The sequence below is a fragment of the Alosa pseudoharengus genome, unplaced genomic scaffold (genome assembly GCF_046254945.1).
Source record: "Alosa pseudoharengus isolate Yale_2024_CS ecotype anadromous, Long Island Sound unplaced genomic scaffold, YU_APseudo_1.1 YU_APseudo_1.1_scf_16, whole genome shotgun sequence".
NCBI lineage: Eukaryota > Metazoa > Chordata > Actinopteri > Clupeiformes > Clupeidae > Alosa > Alosa pseudoharengus.
Genome location: NW_027468630.1, coordinates 30,804,611 through 30,827,452, shown reverse-complemented (window position 1 = coordinate 30,827,452; position 22,842 = coordinate 30,804,611). Strand labels below are relative to the sequence as shown.

General features: G+C 46.3%; 1 protein-coding gene across 1 annotated transcript; it reads right to left on the bottom strand.

Annotated features, from left to right (window-relative positions):
* Positions 1-1,152: 1,152 nt before the first annotated feature.
* On the bottom strand, positions 1,153-22,448 carry wtip (WT1 interacting protein). Its single transcript, XM_076287708.1, has 8 exons — positions 20,406-22,448; positions 14,887-14,988; positions 8,424-8,491; positions 6,611-6,673; positions 5,606-5,736; positions 5,284-5,335; positions 5,105-5,173; positions 1,153-4,003 (listed from the first exon to the last, which is right to left on the bottom strand). Exons 1-8 carry the CDS (start codon positions 21,916-21,918, stop codon positions 3,851-3,853), a joined length of 2,151 nt encoding a protein of 716 aa, XP_076143823.1. The 5' UTR covers positions 21,919-22,448; the 3' UTR covers positions 1,153-3,850.
* Positions 22,449-22,842: the final 394 nt, after the last annotated feature.

The window sequence follows — 22,842 nt, the reverse complement described above, 5'->3', positions numbered from 1 at the left end:
GCAGTCGTGACAATCTGCTGCATGCTCAACAACCACAAACCATCTATGAAACAAGAGACACTCCTCTATATGAGATGTAAACATGGCCACAGACTACACTGAGGCATAGTAGATGAAATGCCTGGCCTTTAAGTGGTGAAATATTATCTTCCTTTGAATAAAGGATACAATGACAGAAAAAAACATCCAGGTGGGAGCCAGGATTTCACAGCCATGCACAACAGGGCTGTTTGCTTTAACCGAAGCTAGAACTGTATCATATTGGAAATGTAAGGCCTTCATGCCCTAATTAACACTAATACAATTTAACGGAATGCTAATATGGTCACCTCCGTTGTTGTCAAATTGTACCCATAATCTTAAAAGCTGCTCACATACACAAAAGAACACAACAGGGAGTCTGCCTTCACCCCCCGCCCCCAATTGGATTTGGCCTCATAGTGTGTCCAAAATCTGATTATCACCAGAAAAATAGACGTGAGAGGAGACAATCTTCGAGCAGGTTGTAATGTGTGCCAGTTGGCCTGGATTTACATACAAAGCAGACACAGCTGCAACAGTGCTCCTGATGGGAAGGCAGTCCATCAGTGACTTGAAACTGTCTTATGACTCTGATAAGGTGCTGTATGTCTTAACTGGCATAAATAAAGTAACTGGCAAAAATAAAGTGTTGCTGCTGGAGATGTGGGGTCTGGGCCATCCCAGCTGCCTCGGCTCTGAGGAGGTGGCGTGGAGACGGAGCCAGGGCCAGAGGGAGCTCCCTATCAGGCATCAGGGCAGGGCCAGGGGTCATCTCTCTGTGGAGCCCTCCGTCAGATGACTGACAGTAAACTTGCGTGCCGGTAGGTAATTAGCTGCCGTAATCACACATTCTCCCATCTGATGCTGATCTAGTCAAGGGTAAACAATCCAAGTCCAAGCTCTCCACTGGGAGACAGCGTAAGACTTTCACGTGATGTCAGGACATTCTGCAACTACCCACTCTGTTTTCTTTAGGGCAGCTAGCCCCTTTTCTAGGACTACAAGAAGTCATGTGTTTGGTTTAAGCATGTACCAACAAAGCAGGGACGGAAAAGTAGATTGGATTCAGTTGGTGGTGTACATATAAAGCATCAAAAGAAAACCACATCAAAGAGAAGGCATCACTCGCTCTTAAGTTAACTACAAAACCACTTTATTGAAAAAGCAGATTATATCATCTACGGTTAAATGATACGTCCCAACTTTTAATACATTAAATAACTTTAGACTTTTCATGTTTAGATAAATAAATCTACTTTCCTTTTTGTTCATGAAACATCTAGGCAATCAATTATTAAACAATACAAAAAGTGATACAACAGATGTCAGATGTGCTTTTGGAGATCTACTATGACAGGAGAAATAAATTGAGCTACTTTTCATTGGAATTACTTGATGGAGCATGAAACAAAACTAGCTGCTCTATGTACAGGGAAACTACCTGTGTGCTATGCAATAGTAGTACAATTGTTTTTAAAAAGTATATTAAGACATCTTTGAGCAGGGTGAAAATATCTTCAGAAGCACTGCTCGGATTCTTGTGAATGTTCTTTGAGGCTGAGTACACTGGGATGGGGAATGTTGGTTGTGCTTTTGACTAAATCTCAAAAAATCTCACTATTATCCAAGTGCAAGACCATATCACCTCTTGGAGCTGATGGTATGGTGAGCTTCAGTATAACCCATGAATGGGTGATGAGTGTGAGTTAAGTTAATATAAATGCATATATTACACAAAATTGCTCAGTTTGCCAAACAACTATTCATTGCATGTAAAATAATCTCATTGAATATTGGGTCAAATTGGGAGAAACACAAATAGTCATTCTGCCTGTCCTCTCCTGTCTGTTTCCATCACCATGGTGTGAAGTCAGTCCTCTGTTCAATTCAGTAGTTTTAGAGAGAAACTTCCCAGCAGACTGGACATAGCTGCTTCGATTACCAGACCAGACCTTATGGTGGCACTGCTGATGACAACACACACACATACACACACACACACACACACACACACACACACACATACACACACCACTCACACACACATTAAGACAGACACAAACTAAAACACACACACACACGTACATAGGTGGGCCTGTGCCATGATCCAGCCACTGGCACACCCACCCAACCAGACATGAGAGACAGCTAAGGGACATACCTACCAGAAGAACTGGGCTAGACCAGCTCTCCCAGACTTCCATTTGAGGGCAACCTTTCATCCGTCACTAGCCTATGGCAAACAGTGCGGGCAGTCTCCCACCAGAGGCAAAGTGAATCTGAGCGTGCATCCCTGCACGTACATATGCACCGTTCTGCTTTAAGGCATTACAGGAGAAGAGTGAGGGATGAGAAGAGTTCTTTCTTGACCAAGCGGAGCGACGCTCTCTCTTTCTCTCTCTCGCTCTTCTCTTCCTGTGTTTCCCCAGACCCCTCAGTCTTTGCTTGGACAAACCAGTGTCTGGAACGTATTAAGAGCACCAGTCTCTAAGGGCCGGCGAATCATGTGAATCAGGGATCACATGGAGGGGCTCCTGGACCTGTGAACCGCGGGAGCAGCAATGCCACAGAAGACACAGGAGACCACAGGAGAATGGATTACTCCAGCCAAAACATAAGCACTTCCAAAAGGCAAAAAGAGACGAAAAATACACTTCTAAGTCCTTTACGTGGAAAATGTCTGCAATATATATATATATTTATATATATAATAGACCATCTATGTGCACCTAAGTTTTGTGGTATAGTTAAGACACAGCTTTTAAATCTCCGAAGGTCACAGGACTTCAAAATCACAGCTATGTGGAATGAATGAATGAATGAATGCCACCAAGTCCAGCAGAGCCATCGGCTGCTGAGCTACAGCGCCTGGTGTTGAGTGTGTGTGTGTGTGTGTGTGTGTGTGTGTGTGAGTGTGCATGTGTGTGTGCAGACGTGAGAGGGGTGCGCGGCGAGCGAGTGGCACTCACGACGCTGTGTGTGGCCCTGGCTCAGGGGGGCGCTGCAGTAAGTGCGGGATTCTGTGTGAATGAAAAGGCCACTCGGAAGGCACAGCATGTCCACTTTTCTCCCTCAGTCTCTCTCTTTCCCCCTCTCTTTCTCCCTCTGCCCACAGTGGGCTACGATGCCAGCGTGCCGGACATCGTTGCTTTGGGGTTTCGCTGGCGACTGTGAAGGCCCTGGGTGGCATGGTGGCGCATGTCTTCGGTCAGCAGGCAGGAATGGGGAAGGGGGGGGGGGGTAAAAAGAGAAGGCACATTCCCTCTCTTGCTCTCCACCCTCCTCTCGTCCATCCCCTGCCAGAGCTCTGCTCGTGGGGTCACAGTGCTGACGTCAGACCTGGCCTCTGCCTGCGCTGGGGGGCCTCTTTCTCAATGCCTCCAAGGCCAAGAAAGCGAGGAGAGGAGGATGTGCTGGAAGGGACATGGGACTCCAGCCCCAGTGGTGTGGAGGGGAACGTAAGGTCACAGCGGTGGGAGAGGTTGGCTGCCAAGGCCTGCTTGGGTGGGAGAGCCTCATTCTTTAGTGGAGGGAGCTTTTGTGCATGTGAGAGTGTGTATGTATATTATATATATATATATATATATATATATATATATATAGCGAGTGTGTGCACATATACATATATATATATATATATATATATATGTTTAATATATATAAAATGTGTGTGTTGAAATGAGGACTTTGTGTCCACTCCTTTTCTCCACAAGGTGGAGAAAATGGTTGCTCAAATAGTTCATTCCTCCCCTTCAGTGCTTGGCATCTCTTCATCTCTCTCTCCATCTCTCCCTCTCTGTCTCTCTCTCTCTCCTTTGCCCGGGGTTGCTCACAGCTCAGTGACGTGCAGGGGGTAGCTGGGGGGAGGGTGAGCGGGCGCCTGGGCCTTCAGCCGGTGGATATGGCACCCGTGACACAGCAGGTGACCCTCCAGAGGGTAACAGCGATGGCCCTCCTCATCATTCAGCTGGAGCCCACAGTCCTGCACAAACACACAAACACACACACACACACACACACACACACACACACACACACACACACACACACACACACACACACACACACACACACACACACACACACACACAGACACACACACAAATATAGGATGATGTATGATGCCTGACCAACCATATAAAACTTCATTCATCACTGTAGATCCCATTGCATATGAGGCTATGTTTCCCTTTGCAAAACTGTTTATACGGAAAAAAATCCAATACATCCAGCACGCTGGAGTAAAGGGTTTACACTAAAAACAACTGGCCTGTCATATTTCAGAGGCACCCATCATGATGGGTATTCATAAATAAATTCCCAACCTCAGGCGAGTCTTGCCCAGCATACTGAGCAGTCATTTATCGCTTATGCGTCATCTCTGGTTAAAGATTAAGATGCTTGTCAGCCCTTTCTTAAGATCACCCAGGAAGAAATGGCCTTCATTATTAACTAACGTAAAACAGTGACAGGGTGACACTTTTACTTGCCCCCGGGAAAGTAACATGCCACGTATGTAATGAAAAACAGAGGACAAACACACCAGGATCAGTTAACATAAACCAAACACTATTTAAGAAGGTTTCTCAAAAATATAAAGTAATCATTTCATTTCATGACAGAAGCCATGTCTTGGCATTGGGTAATTTGGGGGAGATCATGTAAGCATGACATATTTTAGTGACCAACAGCAAATCTGCTATCTGAGTAATCGATTTACAGATGACCTAAAGTTTCACAAGTTCACCAGAGCTGTGTCATGGCTCACCACAGGAATGTCCTGGTCAATGATTCACCATTTCACTCATTCTCTCAAAAACGAGCAGACATTCATTCTGCTTCTATAGCGGTCACACATGCGCACACGCACACACACACACACACACACACACACACACACACACACATCTATCTGTATAGATAGATCTCATACAAACTCAATCTTACAAACACTTTTACACACATTCACACACATAAGCACATACTCACAAACAGATATTGAAGAGTCTCTTTGGACAGCATAACTGACTACACAGCTGTGTCAGTGCAAAGGAATAGTATGGATGACAGTATTTGTTTTTACCTCACAGTGATAACACTCCACATGGTAGTCCTTGTCCATTGACACAACACGAATGGTCTCCTCAGAGCCCTATATGCAAAAACAAGTATGTGCAAAAACATACACACACACACATTAGTGGTCAGCACTGCAAAACATTCTCATCTGAAACCAACACAAAAGTCCAAACAGATTAGCACCTCAGCAGGCAGGATGGGCTGATTACAGGAGGCACATTTTGGCGCAAAAACCCTGTGGGGAAAAAAAACACATGTCAAAATTTCATCAGTTACACACAAAGTCTTTGATTATCAACATGTGGTACAACGCTCATGTTTTTAGCTGTCTATAAAAAGTGAAGATGATCGGAATATTTACTGGGCTCTGCAGGCACGAGTAAATCTGCTACTGACACGCAATTTTGCAATTTTGGAAAAAAAAAGCCCCTTTTGGAAAATGGGCTCGAGAATCTCCTGCACTGAAAACAAGGGAGGGTGCCTGTTGAGTGGTGGCCAGCCTTACGTGTGGTAGTCCTTCACGCAGTAGATGTTATTCTCTACATCCACTGTGAATGGCACACCATCCAGGCCCTCTTTGCAGACCACACAGCGGAAACAGCCGGGGTGGTAGGACTTGCCCAGTGCCTGCAAGATCTGCCAATGAATGAAGAAAAAATGAATAAAGAGTGTGTGTGTGTGTGTGTGTGTGTGTGTGTGTGTGTGTGAGAGAGAGCATATGGAGTATAGGCCTGTCCACTGCTAACAATAGCAATGAAGACAACTGCAACTATGACAATATTACATTACATGTCCACACTGATCAACAATAAGGAAAGTCAGGAATATTCTTCATGTTCATTATTGATGTTCATTGTGATGTCTAAAATTCGATGGATTCTGATTGGCTATAAAAGTTTCTATTGTTAACAAATTTGCTTTGAATGATATCATTCATGTCATTGTTATTATAGCATGTGGTGTAGACACTGTTGATATCGTTAGCCAGAGTGATACTTAAAACTGTAGCTTTTACTGTTATTGTTATCGTTGGCAGTGTGGACAAGCATTATATTTTATTATCACCCAGAGAGAAGAAATACTCTTTTCTGATTGGCTGGTGGGGTGGCTATTAATTCTGAATAACGAGACACCTATGAAGTAGACCTGGAAAAAAGTTGAATCACTGTTCCAGATCAACGCTTATGAATGGTAACTATAACAACCATAGTAGGACAACGGTTGAGCCTGGAAGCAGGCTTCGCAACAATGGAACCAACTGTAAACAAGCTAACTGTCCATGTTATTGCTGTTATAGGGCTAAAGAACAAACTTTTTAAACAGAACCGCTTGTTTCTTTTGCGAGCTATTTTTGAGGTGTCCTGTTATACGGAATTAATGGACTTGGGCGGGGGAAACTCCCCCGCGCTTGCGTTGGGGAGTTCTTTGCCTCTCCTTTGTCCATTAATTCCGTATAACGGGACAACTCAGCGGCTGTTATCTCTTGCATAAGTGCTTCTATCATTCTTACCATTTCCATGATGAGGTGACCACACACAAAGCATTTTTCCGCTGTCTGCTGGAAGCCAGAGTACTGCAAAGGACAAAATCCTCTATTAGTAAAGACGCCTTATGCAGGAATACGCTCTCCGCCCTACGCCCTCCACGGCCAACCATTGTATTTGTGCTACTGTTCTGACAGGACCAGACACCACTTCTCTGGTGTATTGTCCTCTGAGCCACTGCTCTCCTCCCGCACTACTCCTACAGCAGGAGCTTCACCCATTTTCTCTTGTTCTCTCTCAAAGTCTTTCTCTTGCTCTTGGTTACAGAGCACAGATTCTGTTCCCCCACATTAAGCTGAGTGGGCAGAGGGACTGTTTGAGTGAATGCGTGCAGTCCTCCTCTCTCTGTCTCCTTCCATCCTGATGCTCTCATCCCCTCCTCATCAGTGCTGCCCTCTCTGCCTTCATCAGCTCGTTTCAAACACACGCCACTTCAAATGGCAGGGCAGGTGAGGGCAATCTTTGAGGCTCGAGCTCTGAATTGGCAGCTGGGTAGTTAATCACCTCAAGTCATGGATTTCCATTTTGTGACAAGAGTTCATCGTCTGAAAATGCCACCTTTTTTCTGTTCTGAATATAGAGAGGGATTCAGCGCCCACGCCAGGCAGTGCGCATGACACTGTGCTGGCATCCCTGACTGAGAGCCCTTTTCATTTTACATTCCAGCTGATACAGCCGCATTGCTTTTTAAGCATTGACAAACATGAGTAGCACTACAATGCCACAGAGAGCCAAGAAAAGGCAGACAGAAGGCCATTGGGATGAGGCTCCACAGCCATACCCACCAGGCTGCCCATCTGGACCCAGAGGTCGTGACCTGGACGGGGGCAGTGTCTGGGGGTGAGGTGGGGCAGGATGAGCAGGTGGAGGAAGGAGGAGAGCTGGTCAATACCAGGAAACCCTTCTGCCTCTGAAGACGCTACCATCTGCTGGACCCCTGGTGCTGCTAGGACAGCACTGGTCACTCGGAGAGGAGGGGGGGGAAGGAGGCTTCATCATGTCCAGTATATGTTTAAGGAGAACACTCGATGGGAATTTAAAGTCCTCTAGCATGACATCCGAATATACCAAACCCTGTTATCAGTTATGAGGAGCCAGAGGCTGAATGTCTGTCTCATCTCTGGAATACAACATAAGAATCTTTTTTTTTTTCAGTTAATAACTGATAATGAGCCTTCATAAAGAATACCACTACACTTATCCACACATGTACATGTGAATTTGTGATGTGGAGGTGGGTTTTAGAGTCTGGGCAAAATGAGCCCAGCATGTCTCTGACAGAAGTGTGGGCTGGGAGGTCAGGAGAGTGAGACCTGCAGCAGCTCGGCCCAGCCACTCCCGCTCCGCACGTAATTAGTGGGCTGGGGCCTCATGGGGACGCGTGACCCTCAGGGAAATGAGGGGAAATTAGTGGGAATTGGGGGGTGGTGATCAGCTTTAGAAGGCCATGGCATCTGGTCCCTCTCCAGAGTTCAAGAATCTGCAGAACATCCCCCCTTTTCCTCTCCACACAAAGTAATGACAGTAGAAAATGTTACTGGTCACAACCTGTACTTAGCATATCACACACACACACACACACACACACCACACACACACACACACACACACACACACCCACATACACACACACACACACACACACACACACACACACCACATATACACACACACACACACACACCACATACACACACACACACCACACACACACACACACACACACACACACACACACACACACACACACACACACACAGTGCATGCACTCATACTCACCAAAAAGTCCTCCTCACAGTAGACCTTCCCGTTCACGTTGTAGAAGGCTTTCCCCCTCAGTCGTCTCCCTGCAATGACAAACAGACAAACATGAAGAAACCTCAAAACTAGCTCTGGTTACCATGCCAATACCACAGCCAGGCATCATGACTGTTCTTTTGTCTTGATGTGTAAAACAGGAATACAATACCAGGATAGTGACAGAGACACCTCTTTATCGTGACCAAGACCCAAAAAGACAACAAAGTGAGTCCCACATGAAGCTCTAGGTAGTCAGCTCTGCTGATAGTCAACAAAAGCCACACGTGGACCAACAATGGACCAACAATGGACCCACATGTCCACAAGCAGTGGAGGACACTCAGACAGGTGCCAGGGGAACACACTGGACAACCCAGAGAGCTGACATGGAGGCCCACATCTGCCTCCCCCCAGCACAGCCACTGGGCTCAGGGCAGAGAAAAGCAAAAGAGCTCGCAACAATTCAGGCCCATCCGGCCACCACACCTCCCCCAGCTTGGGGCCATTGTGTGCAGCTCCCACTCGGAGGCCTGTCGGCAGACTCAGGGCTGACTCCTCACCATCTGGACCAAACACTCCCCACCCCTCACTGCCCTCTTTACATCTTATCAAACACATGGCAGGAAAAATCTGCCGCCCCCACCCAGGTCAAGGCAGTCTTTCCCGTAAAGCCGGATTTTTTTTCTTCTTCACATGCTGGAATTTCTGTGGTATTCCAATCATCATGACAGACTTCCATGGAGCTCCACTGAATCGGACCGTGACCTTGCAGTGTAAGCATACCACAGCACTAGAGTTGCTCATGAAGGCCTTTGAAGTGAATCATCAGGCCCAGCCTGAATGCCAGCTAGCTGGTGAAGGGAGGAAGAAGCTAGTACGAGATGAGAAGAGATGAACACAGACCCCCACCCCTTCCCTTCCCCCTCTCTGTCCCTATGCCTCCCCACATGTTTTGGCCTTTGCCACCCCATGCAAGCTTTTATTTTAATGGGTGCCCATTCAAATTGTTAAAACGGGAGTGAAATGACTTCACCCAACCTGGCAGGCAGAGCACACGGACAGACCTCATGAATCGGGCAGGATTAGTCCGCTTTAATTGCTGTCCGGAGCTGCCATCCAGTTTATGCGGGTTTCAGCATGGGAAAGCGATGCCCCACACCCAACACGCCACCCGCCCCCACGCTCTTTAAGTGCCCAAATTTACACTCTTGCGACATTCACACAAAGAGTCAGAAGCCACCGAGGTGGCAGGCGCAGGGAGCAACACACAAATAGCTTTGACAATGAATGATTCTCTTCACACAGGAGGTGAGGTGGGAGAAATCATTAACGCGCCACCACATGAGAAGCTACTGATGAAGTGTTGTTCAGCGCGCAAAGATTACAGATGACGACTTTTCTTTCTCGATAAAGTGCCACTTGGGTGAGCATTCCTGCTTCTTCTGTTTTTTTGTTGTTGTTTTTTTTTTTTAAAACAGTTGTGGATGAAGTTGACCAACTTGTGTTGGGTGGGTGCACCAAGAGGGGAAGAGAAACAGGGAGAGACAGAGCAAAAGAAAGAGACAAAACACAGGGGTAGAGGTAGAGGGCGGGAGAGAGAAAGAAAGAAAGAGAGGCCTGAGCAAACGGGGACATTCTTTCTGCCTGAGGTCACTGGCTGGTCCCATTCACCCCCCCCCCACACACACACACACACACTCTGTCCCCTCCCCACAGTGAGGGAGAGAGAGGGGGAGGAGAGTCCAGCTCTCGGGCTCCTTTGCCCCTGCCTTTGTCAGGGGAGAGAGTCTGACCACAGACAGAGCCGGGTGTCCTCGGCTTGCTACCTCACAGACCTGTAGCACAGGGGGCGCCTTTATAGACTGGGATTTTACACTTGAGATACTTGCGTTTTTTTTGTTTTTGTAGATTGGCGCTGCAGCTAAATTTGTCTTTTCGTATCTTAGGTCTGTTTCAGCATTCTTTATCACTCTCAGAGTCAGCAACTAGACTCATCCTCTAAATGGTATACAAACACTAACACGCTCAGATCCATGACCTGACAACGAATCTTTCAATTGGGCCAGCGTGGCTCCTTTATGCATTGACAAATATGTCAGTCATTGTAAAATGTGGGAGCTTGCTGATGAATACCACCAACGTGCTAACAACTCAGTGAGCAATGTCTCACGGTGTGCCTACAGCACAGTCACACGAATGACCTCTAACAATATCAATGGACAAACAAGAACAGGCTCTCTGCAGGTGTTGCATTATCATTCTGCAGCAGTAAGGCCCTAACAGGCAGGATGAAAACTAATCTGCTAATCACCTGGACACAGAGCGTACTGTACACTGCGTCAGGTGGGCGGGGCGGGAGTCCGTCATCTCCCCGCCTACAAAGGAGCCGATGTGAGCCGTGCTCCTCTGTGGCCGAGGAGCCAGCTGACTGCTCTCAGACGAGTCATGGTCTCTCAGTCGTCTCAAAGAAGATCAAATCAGCAGCAGCCCAAACACATTACCGAAGCCTGGAGCTGTCGGTGGGAAAGGCCACCATGCAATGATATCTCATGGGTCCTTTTTTTAAAATCCGCCTCCTACGCCTACAGCTTTTGTGTGTTTTTTTCCCTATAGCTGTGAAAGCCATTAGCAAAGGCTTTCAGTGGTGTGTAAGCACAGACAGGCAGCAGCCAGAAGCAGACACTTTCAAAAGGTGTCATCCAGCTTTGATGTGGGCTAGATAATTAGCTTAATTAATGATACTGATATCAAATTTAATCTACTGAACAGACGCACATTTGAATCAATGGGACTATACCTGATCAATGCACCTGGCATCTGGTAAGGGACACGTACTGTTGTAGCTGCCATTTCCCTTGAAGTGAACAGGAATGTTGTGTTTATTTTTAAATGTGGTTATGCAAACACTAGACAAGGCCATGATCACAGCCATGAGCTGTTATGCAACCTCACCTTTCAGCCTCCATCAACATCAACTCCTGTTGTCTTCACATTCATATGAATATAGAGCAAATCACCATCCTTCTGCAATGCCCCAGTGGCCTCTCTTGCCTTGGAGGACCAGAGGCTTATTTCTTTGTCCATTCAGGGCATAAAACTCCACACACTATGCAGCTCTTTCTAACTGGAGAAAGGGTGTGTGTGTGGGGGGGGTCTCCTTCCAGGTTTCTGGACTCTCCTCCCTTCCTGTCTACCCTGGCCCTACCTCTCCAGCCCACCCCACCCCACCCTCCGCCCTCTCCACCGAGAACAAGCGCCCCTTTATCACCTGCAGGTGGGTTGGGCTGAGCTGGGATGGGCACGGCTGTGGTGGGAACAGGGAAGGGGTAGAGAGGGAGGGAGGGAGAGAGAGAGAGAGAGAGAGAGGGAGAGAGAGAGAGAGAGAAAGATAGAGAGAAATAAAGAGAGAGAAAGACAGAGATTGAGAAAAAAAAAAGAGAGAGAGAGAGAGAGAGAGAGAAAGACAGAGAGAGAGAGAGAGAAAGAAAGAGAGAGAAAGACAGAGAGAGAGAGAGAGAAAAGGGGGGAGGATGGCAAAGACAAAGAGAGATATAGAGAGGAGAGAGCATGGGGGAGGTACGAGAGGGGATGGGAGAGAGTGGGGTCTTCCAGCGCCATTTGGGGGCAGCTGGAGGCGGTGAGTTACTGGGCTGTGCGTGGGCTCTCCGTGCAGATGGGGGGAATTTGAGGCCCGTCATGTGGACATGTGTGGGCCTGCTGCTACCACTGCTGCTGCTGCTGCACTCAGTCCTCCTCTCACCAAGGCCGACCGCGACGCCAGGCCAACCATGATGGGCAGCCCTCAGACCAGTGGGAGGGCGGCACAAATGAGGGGAGAAGAGGAACGAAAGACAGAAAGCGCCCAAGCTGCTGCCTCACTGGTCACAAAAAAGCACTGCACTCAGGAGAGCTAAGACACTTCCACACATTCCTGTCTGTCCACATATCAGCACAGAGACACCTCCAAAAGCTTGCTGTTGTTTCCTCCATGTGTTTAAGTATGGTTATACATAGCAACAGACAGAAAAGCAACAGACAGTAATCTAAACCCCATTTGTAACCCAACTCCACTTTGAGAATATCAGTAAACAGACGATTACAATAAGGCACTGCTGCTCTTCATGCGCCTCAAAGACTGCTGTGGACAGGAGACTTGTCCTTTCTTGTGGAGCAGAGGAAATACTCAGGGCCGCGGCTCCATTTAAGTCTTTGAACAGCAAATTGCTCTTTGTATTCTTGGTCGTGATCCAAACAGATCTGGGCTATTTTATGGCTTCACTCCTCGCATGTCTGTCGGGTATACATGTTTTCACAGCGTTCACAGGGAGCCCGTGCCAGGTGCTATGAGTGCGTCAAGAAGCTGCATCATTTACTAGGCGTAGAAATGCAAGCCTTTCGGCAACGGCCAAAAAAGAGAGCATGCATGTGTGTACACCTCTGTGTGTGTGTGTGTGTGTGTGTGTGTGTGTGTGTGTGTACACACGTCGTTAAGCACTGCCACTACAACAGAGGAACAAACAATTGAATTGCCATGGTGTCTCTGACAAAAGCTGCACATGTGAGAAAACAGAAATTAGGAGCTGGTGAATGTGTGATTCACCTCTAAAAAACAGCTTTGACAAAGCTAGACATGGGGGGTGGGGGGGGTGAGGGAGGACAAAAGGGCAGACATCTTGTTACTCATAGCTGGCGTATGAAAGGAGTTTGTGTTCGTGAGTGTGAGCGAGCCAGTCTGCATGTGTATGTGTAGAGGTCTGGGGGATGGGGGGGTTTGGTGGTGGGTGGCTGTTTTTTTTACATGTGTATGTAAGCGCGTAATGAGTGTTCTTGAGTGTGTGTGTGTGTGTGTGTGTGTGTGTGTCTGTGTGTGTGTGTGTGTGTGTGTGTGTGTTTGTATGCCATTTACTCAGTGTTCAGAACTGCTGTGCCTGATAAGCTGCCCTGGTACAATTTGTGACTGATTGAAGCCCTCATGGGAAGGCCTGCTGGAGTAAAAAAAAGGAGGGGAGGGGGTGTAGTTTGCATTCCTGGCCATTTTGTGAAAAAAAAGGGTGCAACCATGGTAGTAAGCCAAGAGGAGGGCTCAATTATGCATGGTTAAACAAAGCCCAAGGCTACCGGTGAGCCCAGAGAGCTGTTTGGGAGTGCTCTCCGTGGCCCAGCTCAATGCACACTGCCTCATTCAGGCATGCCCTGCCCTGGCACAATCTGGGGACTAACGAGAAAACACGGTTCGCAGCACGGCCCACATCAATCAGGACATGTGTTATGACAGCTGCGGGCACTTTGAATGTAAACCTCACTGTGTGAGCAAAACCAAACACTGAACTTAGGAGCTTGTAAATCTCATTCAGAAGGGCCCGAATGATACATCTGAGAGTTTACGCTGGAGACAAACACTCCTGAGAGGGCCTAAAGGACCCGAGAAGCCATTAGTGACAGGGGCCCACACGATGGCTGGTCATCTGCACCACATCTAACAAAGAAATAGTCACAGCCTTTAATATATGGAGTTAGTAAAAGGTTGAAATGGAATCTTAATCCTACAATTTATTAAACTAAGATTTCTATTTAGATTTCCTCCTGGATTTGAATTTGTATTCCACCCCCACTACTCCGAGCCATGGGTAAAGAGCCAAGAATGTTTTTGAAAGAGATGCTTCCACTTTATGTGCATCAATATTTCACCAAGTTTATAAATGACTACCCCGTCACAAGAGAGGCTTAGGCGGACACTGAAATGTCATCACACTTCCGCTACACATCCTGTCACTTGTGTTTGACTCATCACTCCACAAAGGGAACCAACCCGACATTGAACAAAAAGGAATATGGGATTCAGACTCTGCCCTCTTTTCTTTGGTGAATACAATAAATTTACAATCATATGTCTACAATTACATGTTAATCATATGCATTTCCTGTAAAGCCACAGGAAACAGTATCCATGTACAACCGCGCAAATGAATGAAGGCGAGCTTGCTGTGCACTCTGCCCATCCACTCTCTCTTGTTTACACTTGAAACAGGAGAGCAGCTCAGGAGTCAGGTGACAGGCCAGCCCTGAAGCCAACTCTCATACATCCCCCCCTTTCTCTCCCTCCCTCCTAACACACACACACACAGACACAGAGAGAGGGAGGGAGACAGAGAGGAGGCAACGATAAAAGCAAAGAAGGAACCTGGGAACCCGACACTCAAAAAGTCAACATTTCCCCTTGTTCTCTGTAGACAGAGTGCGATAGAGAAAAGCCAGGAGGTCTGTGGGGACCGAAGACATGCTGCCCGTCATGCTCATCCCTGGTCCCACTCAAATTCACACAAAACTGCGCCCATTAGAGGGCCACGAATGGCCAATGGCCATATTGGCTGGGCTCTGGTGTCTCTTCTAGACCACGGAGGTACTAGACCACGGAGGTACTATGTGTGTTCATGGCACTTACCACAAGAGCAGCAGGTGAAGCAGTTGGTGTGGTAGAGGTTGCCCATGGCCTGGCAGGCTTGGCTGGCTCCGTACACCCCCTTCCCACATTTGATGCAGATACCTAGAGAGGTACAGACAGAGGATCAGACACAGTAAGCAGCAGCCTTCAATAACCATAGCAACAGTGAGGAATATTTAATGATGTTCGGAGTTGCTAGGCTGTGAAAAAAAGAGATAAAAATATACGAGAAAAAAAAAACGTCAAACAAAAAAGTATGACAGTACACTTTTCCCCAAAAACGCCTCGGTTACCATTTTTCATTTGGTCTAATTACAGAAAATGTCAGCAACAGTCTCAAACATTTTGAAAACTCTTGTGAAATGCAGTGAACTGCAGCAGTGGGCTTTCCTTTGTTCTCTGTCTGCTAGACGAATGTTCAGCAGGAGAGGGGCTTCGCTTGGTGGACTCAGGATGCGCGGCGGTACTGAAGTGTGAGTCAGCAGATCGACTGATGGCCATGCTCTCACGCACAAGATGGCCTCCCCTGGGGTCACATTCCAGAACGAGTGCAGGGTCAAAGCCTGGGTGGGGTGAGCCTGGGGTCACCACACCCACAGGACACAACATCCCGAAAGGGGGCTGGCTGAAGCCCCCCCCCCCCCCCACACCCTCTGAGATGACATTAAATTGAGGAGGAAAGGCCATAATCTTAGATCTCAACTTTAGAAAACACAACAAGGAATGTCCAACACTGAACTTGAAGCCTAGAGTTACACGATTTTTATCTCCAACTGCTGGATAATACTATGTTTTCACTAAAATTCACCAATCTCAAATTCCTCACTGAGCAAAATACAATGTCCCCCTTCAGCGTTTGAATGGACAAGTTCAACTGGACCAAACTCAAATATTGGCATATCCTCTTTAAACATTAAAAACACCATGATCTAATGTAAACACGTAGACATAGCAAGTGCAACACAAAGAAATCTACCCTAATCTACCCATGACATTCTAAATTCAATAACAAACCACTAGACAATAGGGACCATACACGAGGCATTTCACCTTTACTTATAAACATGTGTTTGAGCAAAATGACTTATTAATGGCCTCAATACATAAGATAAGAATCTTCAATAGTGTATAGGGCAGGGATAAACAATTGCAAGTGCACCTTTTTAAAGCTTATGCCAGTGGTTCCACCATAATCCATGTGAACTACCCAACTAATGACAACAGAACAGAAAGCCCTTTAGAGCATGACTGAATACAAAAACAGAGGCTGCTGGACCAACCTGGGCTCTGTGCGGACTGATCAATGAGATATGCATTGGCTGACCAGAGTTAAACTGATTAAACTAGAGGTGTTTGTCTCAGGAAAGCATGTGAAATTTGAGCTCCAGTTTTAGGTGCTGGATGGTGCCTGCTGAAGACAATAAGCTGGAAATAGCAGAACAGACTAAATCTGTCACAGAACAAAACTAATACTGCCTCATATCTTTGATCAGACACCACATGATTCAGGTAATTGTTGAGGTCACTGTATAGTGTAGACAATGGCCATTTTTACTGTTTTGATATAACAAAACTTTAATATCTACCTGTACCATAACCAAACATGTATTCTATAATTTGAGCAACTTCTCACATTTTGGCATCTTATAGTATAACTGATTGGTGAAAATGTGTGTTATGCAGTACTCAATCTGGCCAATGATTAAAGGATACACCATTTACACACTGTTCAGACTGAGCCTTTGAAGCTTTCAGTGGTGTTATGGCTCAAGAACAGGGCATATGCCCATGGAACAGTTGCACTGGATTTATGATGGTGCAACAACATTCCTCTGAGTGGCAACGCAAGTGGCAAAGCAATGGGCATGCTGGTATAAATCAGCCTGGCAAGGAGTGCCACAGTCACACATCCACTTCATCAAGGAAGACCCACCTGGCACTCACTGGCACTGCTTTGCCACCCTTTGCGATGAAAGAGCTCTTTCTTTTCTGGCTCAAAGAACTGTGCAACATGCTCTCAGTGCCTTGATAGCACATGCTTTGACCTTGATATGAAACTATCTCAGCTCAGCATGTGTATGTACAGAGAACTGAAGGTCAGGGTGTAGCGCATGGCAGATTGAGACTGGGCACCACACACCTTAAAGCTTATGAGGCATATGGCAGTATCTTGATATTGCTGTAAGGAGAGGTGGTAACATGAACATTTCCACTACTTTCTCCAGGTCAAGGACACTTTCTAATTTGGGAAGATTGTGTCATTAGGTGTTATGTTCCACAACAATAGTAAGGTATTTGTTAATTTGGAATTACATGCACTAACCCTGAGATTTGTTAACAAGGAAACACAAGGAAGCTATCTCAACAGCTGCTCCACAAAACCTTCATGTACAGTAGTTACGCATATGCAAAATACATAAAGCATGAAGTCTCTCACCTATAACCTTTTCATTCCATCATTCTGGACTTCCATAGTTATCTTTATTGAAAACAATCCAACCCAGTATGAGGACATGTGATGTGTGCAAGTTGAGGGCTTGCCCCTAGACTGGACACTTTGGTCCAAATCAGCAAAGGAAAGACAATAACACTGCTGGCTGGGGAGACATGTTCCAAGCATCTTCTGATGATTTCCAAAACATCTTTGCAGGCCCTGCAGGGCCCTACCGCACGGATGTGGTCAGTATTTACATCACAGAGGGGAAAGTGCAGAGCTGGAAACTTTTCTTTTTTTATCCCCAGTGGATACAGTGTCCAATTTTATGAGGGAGGATACGAAAATGCAGCAAGAAAAAAAGCTTGCCTCCCATGCCCACATTAAATTGTGAACAGGGAAGAAAATCAAAAAAAGTGCTTAGACAGTTCTTTTGAGCAGTGAAGGAATGGATTCTCCCAGGAGCTTCATACAATATTTCTTAGAACCCCTAGTCATTGTTTGAATTAAAATCAACCAAATGTGGAAGCACATATTAATAAATTGACCCCACCATGTGTATGGGAAAGAGAGATGGCTAGCATAATCTCAGTCAATTTTGCAAACATGTCTGTCACCACCATGTGCATGACTCCAATCATTATCATTCTGAGCAGGTGATCAGACTTGACCCCCACTAGCCATGTCTGGCGCGGGAGCCAAGATCGTGTGCCAAGTGTCTGGTGCTGGCCGGCTCCCTACTGACTGAGTAATGAAGGGCCTCCGAAGGAGGGGGTGTTGCTGGGGAGGGTCCCCCGCTCCCGCGCTTGGCACCACCTCCACCCTGCCCCAGCTGTTGATTCACAGCCCTCTAGCCCGCCACAACAAACAGAGGCCACACAGGGACCTCAACGGGAGGAGCACCCGGTGTGACTGCAGGAAATCTCAATGGCCCAGCCGATCGATTTCTCCGCCGTTGCCAGGGAAACACGAGCAGGCTCACTCAGACCCCAATGTGAGGACTTTCTGTCTGCGTTCACTGGCCTCACCTGCTCCATGAAAGAGCCTCCTCTGCACCCACAGTGCACAGCACTCAGAGCACACACTACTGTTTGTCTCCACCTACACAAGGAGGAGATTGGAGGGACCAAAGTCTCCAGCCCAGTCCTGTGCAGAAAGATTTCAAGTTTCCCCCTAAAAATCTGCCGCGTAAGTGCTGGCTGACCCATACAGAAGGGACGAAAAGGACTCAAGTGCGATGGACGCAATGCAGGCTGCGGAGACAAAAAAAACTTCCAGAGGTCAACTCCAATGGCCATTTTCAGCAAGCAAAATGACTGAATCACTCAGGGGAATCTGGTACGACAGAACAGAAGGCCCCATTCAGCTCCACTCAGTGCTGTGTAAACGTTAGCACTGCCAAAACAGAAATTAGTATTTCCCTGCAAAAGGGAACTCTTATCTTCTACAAGGGCAGTTGGTGTTAGCATTACAGAGTACACATGGTATTTGTTATGGTTGCAAAAGGACCTAAATAAGATGACAATACTAAAGGAGTGGCTTTTAGTTACACTGAGAAAAGCTTGCACACACACTGACATGAGTTACGTTCCACACAAACAGCCTTTGTGCCCTGATGTCCCACCGCGCAATGAGGCTGCAGGCTTAAATGCAGTGGTGAAAAATCAATTATAGCAGGTTTCAATAACATTCAGCAAACCATGAGCTTATTTTTTAAATATATTGGTATATTTAAAAAAAAAGTTAATATAGAAAATACACGTCATGTCATGTTTTCTCAAATTATTGTGTACTGTTATGTAGTTTGAGTAACAGAACTTATTCACCAACATCAGGATTTGATGATAGCGCTTACTGGGTAAAAATGTTTTGTATGGGAGCCTCTGATTATGCCACCCAATAGTGTGGCAATTTGTGTCTGTGCAACTGTCATTGGTTCCATTTCTGGCTGGTGACTTAATGCTTTAGACCAATTAAGCAATCAGAAAGTGTGTCTAGTCTACAGAAGTATCAAAACAACTGGGCTATAATAATGATTTGCACTGTTCTTTCTCTTCCCACACTGTGTAATCTTGTGTCTGGCCTACCTTACTAACAATGCACAACAACCCATAGGATTGAATTTGCCTTCACATGCAGTTTGATTTTTAAAGAGATTTTGATGGTGTAATGTTTGAATAATGCTTCATACTGGCCCCATGTTGTACATTTCCAATAATGATCTCTTGATCTGTTCTATTCACAGCATAAAATGACTTTTATTGTGGGTATTGGGGAAAGAACGCCGATGCTGTCTTCAGGTGCCATCTTCTAACTACCTGTTTGACTAATCAAAAATAAGGAAATCAGGTTTCCAGGCTTGTCCTTTTAGTAGAGCAAAGCTCAGTTTGGTGTGGGTGGGGTGTGTTGGACAGCATTTCCCAAACATTACTTGGATCTTCCCACAACACAACACACTGGCAGGGGCCATGCACTCTCCTACGTGAGCCAAACCACCAAATGAATGATGATTGGATTGTTGTGGCCTGGAGCCTCCTCTCACCAATCACTGATCAGCCAGCTCCACAGCCACAACAGGCCACATCACTCAGTTGATGCTCCAGTTCCCCTGGGGCTGCAGAGTGCAGACGGCCGAATTATCACCTTGTTGCACACGAAAAGACTATCCTTCATAGAAAATAGAGTCCATGGCTAACTTATTAAGTCACATAATAAGTTCTTTGTTTTAGGAACAGTCCTATCGAAAACAATAGGAGCGTAGGCCTAAAAGTTATCTAGAGTAAAATTCTTTAGAGATGAAAGACAACTCTACTTAGTATCTCTCTACTAAGTATCTTCACCATATACCACTTGATACTACCTGTTCAGGACTCAATGTTAAAGTGTGGCTTGACAGAAATGGCTTTCATCAATCACAAGATCCTTTTAAGAATTCATAGGAACAGGGAAGGGGTGGATAATATCACACTTATCATGATCCCTTTACAAATGCCCATTTTGGAATTTAATAGACCATTACTGAGCAGCATACTGATACTGAGGAGTATCATCAGATCAGTACCAAATGAGCCAGTGAAACACTTACCAAAATATTCTTTTTTCATGTGCATCTCTAGTTCCTTTTCCAGCTCCAAGGTGAGCGCCTCAAGCCGCCTCTCGGCTTGACTTGGTCCACTGTCCCGACATGGGGTAACCTGGTAAGGCAACTTAAACCTTTGTCCTGCAGTTTGACTTTTAGAGGTTATGCTGTAATTAAAAGATGTTGGTTGGCCAGTGCTCACATCAGTGTTAATTCCAAGCTGTGTTGACAGCTGTTGGGACTGTTGTTGTGGCTCTTGAATTACTGGGAATGTTTGAAGATGTACTCGGTTTTGGAGACCATTGGTGTCCCCAAAGTCCTCAATCAATGCGTCCTCCTGTAAACCAGGTCCCAGCATTGAAGACCTTGGCGAGGGAAGCTGAAGTTCTGGGTATGTGCTCATAGATCCCCTTGAGCTGCGGGAACTTCTAGAGCTGTGACTGGATATGCTGGAGCGAGGGCTCACGACACAGTTAGCCGCTACGCCAGGTCTTACATTTCCTTCCTGGCTGCAGATGCTTGAGCGAGGGCTGGCTACAGGCATGCCGTGCACCACCGCAGCCTCCAGGTCGTGGTTAGTTGGGGGCATGTATCTAGAGTCAGAATAGCTAGACCGAGGACTTGTGGTGCTGTACTGGCTTGCCGTGCTCGACCTCGGGCTAATATGTCTTTGATCATACCCCATACTAATACCACTAGTGCGGTTGCTACTTGGTTTACTACCACAGTCATAGCTGTTCAGACTGGCCCTCGGGCTGGAATGTTTACTTGTGTCGCTGGCTGTGCTTGCATAGCTAGACCGGGGGCTAAGCGCACTCGACCCATCACAGTGCACCAGACTTGATCGGGGACTGGTATACTTGTCCTGTCCAGGTACAACTAAACTTGTCCGAGGACTGCTGACACTGGATCTCGGGCTTGAATGTTTACTTTGCTCCTGAGAGGACAAAGACGAGGCTAAACTGGACCGTGGGCTGGTTGCATTGTACCTGCCATCGTGGTTAGTGCCAACACAGACACTATTGCTTCTACTACCCGATAATGGTACTTGCTTATTTAACACAACACCATCATACGCGCAGCCGGTGCTGTACCTGTGTCCCTGCACCTCCAAGGAGTATCTCCTATGTCGCTCCGACGCTCCTCCACTGTAGCACGGGAGCGCAACTTCTGATTTGGTGCAATAGCCATCTTCAATGTAACCAGCATCTCTTTGAGGGGTACAAAAATCCAAAGGCACGTTTCGATTACCGTTCACAGAGCGCACAGGAGCCGCGTTATACACTTTATTCACGGACATGTAATTTTCCACAGAGTGAAGCTGTTGGTGAGGCGCCGAGCTACCATTCATTCGCTTACTTTTCTGTTCAGTTATCACTGGAGTCGGGAAATCCAAATCAGGATTGATTGCCATCCCCTCTCTTGAAGTAAAAATTCCATCTTGATACGGTTCGTACAACGATAGATCCTCCATTAATTTACTAGCTCTATGTCCCAATTCATCCTCATAGTGATCCATGGTTTGCTGTTGAGAGGAGGAACAAGTTCAGAGACAGAGAGCGAGTACACTAATCGGCCAGCCAACTACCGAGTAAGAGATGGCAGAAAATGCATTTCACATGGAAATCACAACAAAACGCTGGCTCAGTGTAGCCATTACCGCTGTTTCACAAAAACTACAAGTCTTGTCTGCAATCTCCTTAGAATGCATGTCCCCCGCCTTCGAAGATATGGCGATACACCCGTTAAACAAAGTTTGAACAACAGGAGACGTTTGTCAATTTCAGTTTTTGTTAAGTTGAAAGGTCTTTACAGTCAATGGCGCGCTCCGCGGAGGAATTTTCTTCCGTTGATTTTGCTTGTTTTCCCAAACATTGTTGTTGTAAAATCCCAAGTCAAGCAAAATACTTGTGCTAAGAATTCCCAGGCAACTCAACAGATGTTCAGTCAAACCGAGGCAAAACATCTCCGTATTAAATTAAGCGCACGGGACTCGTTTCTGTAGAAGGAATGCGAGGAAGTACACAGGGTGCACTGCGTCTCTCTGGAATGTGGTTAATGCTGGAGCGAAACAATGACTGAGACCAACTCAGCAAGGGGGTGCCGAGTTTTGAAAAGTCTGCCCGAGAGGGTATGTCTCCGCATTCATCTGCTGGGCTCTGAAAAACATCGAACGATTCTCACCTGGTACCATTGCCCTCGGCTAAAAGAAAAAGCATAGGCTATTGCTTCCCATATCTCAATAACACGGAGTCTACATAAAACAAACAAATATTTGCTTTTTGAAAGGTGCGCAACTGAAACATTTTAACATCGGTCTTACAATATAGTCCTGGATAATATTCAAGTGTTAAATTGCAAATGCAATATTGCAGGCAGGCTAGAGGCTATTTACACTATAACTGTATAAATAACATCCTTTACCCTGCAGGCTATTTTCTTA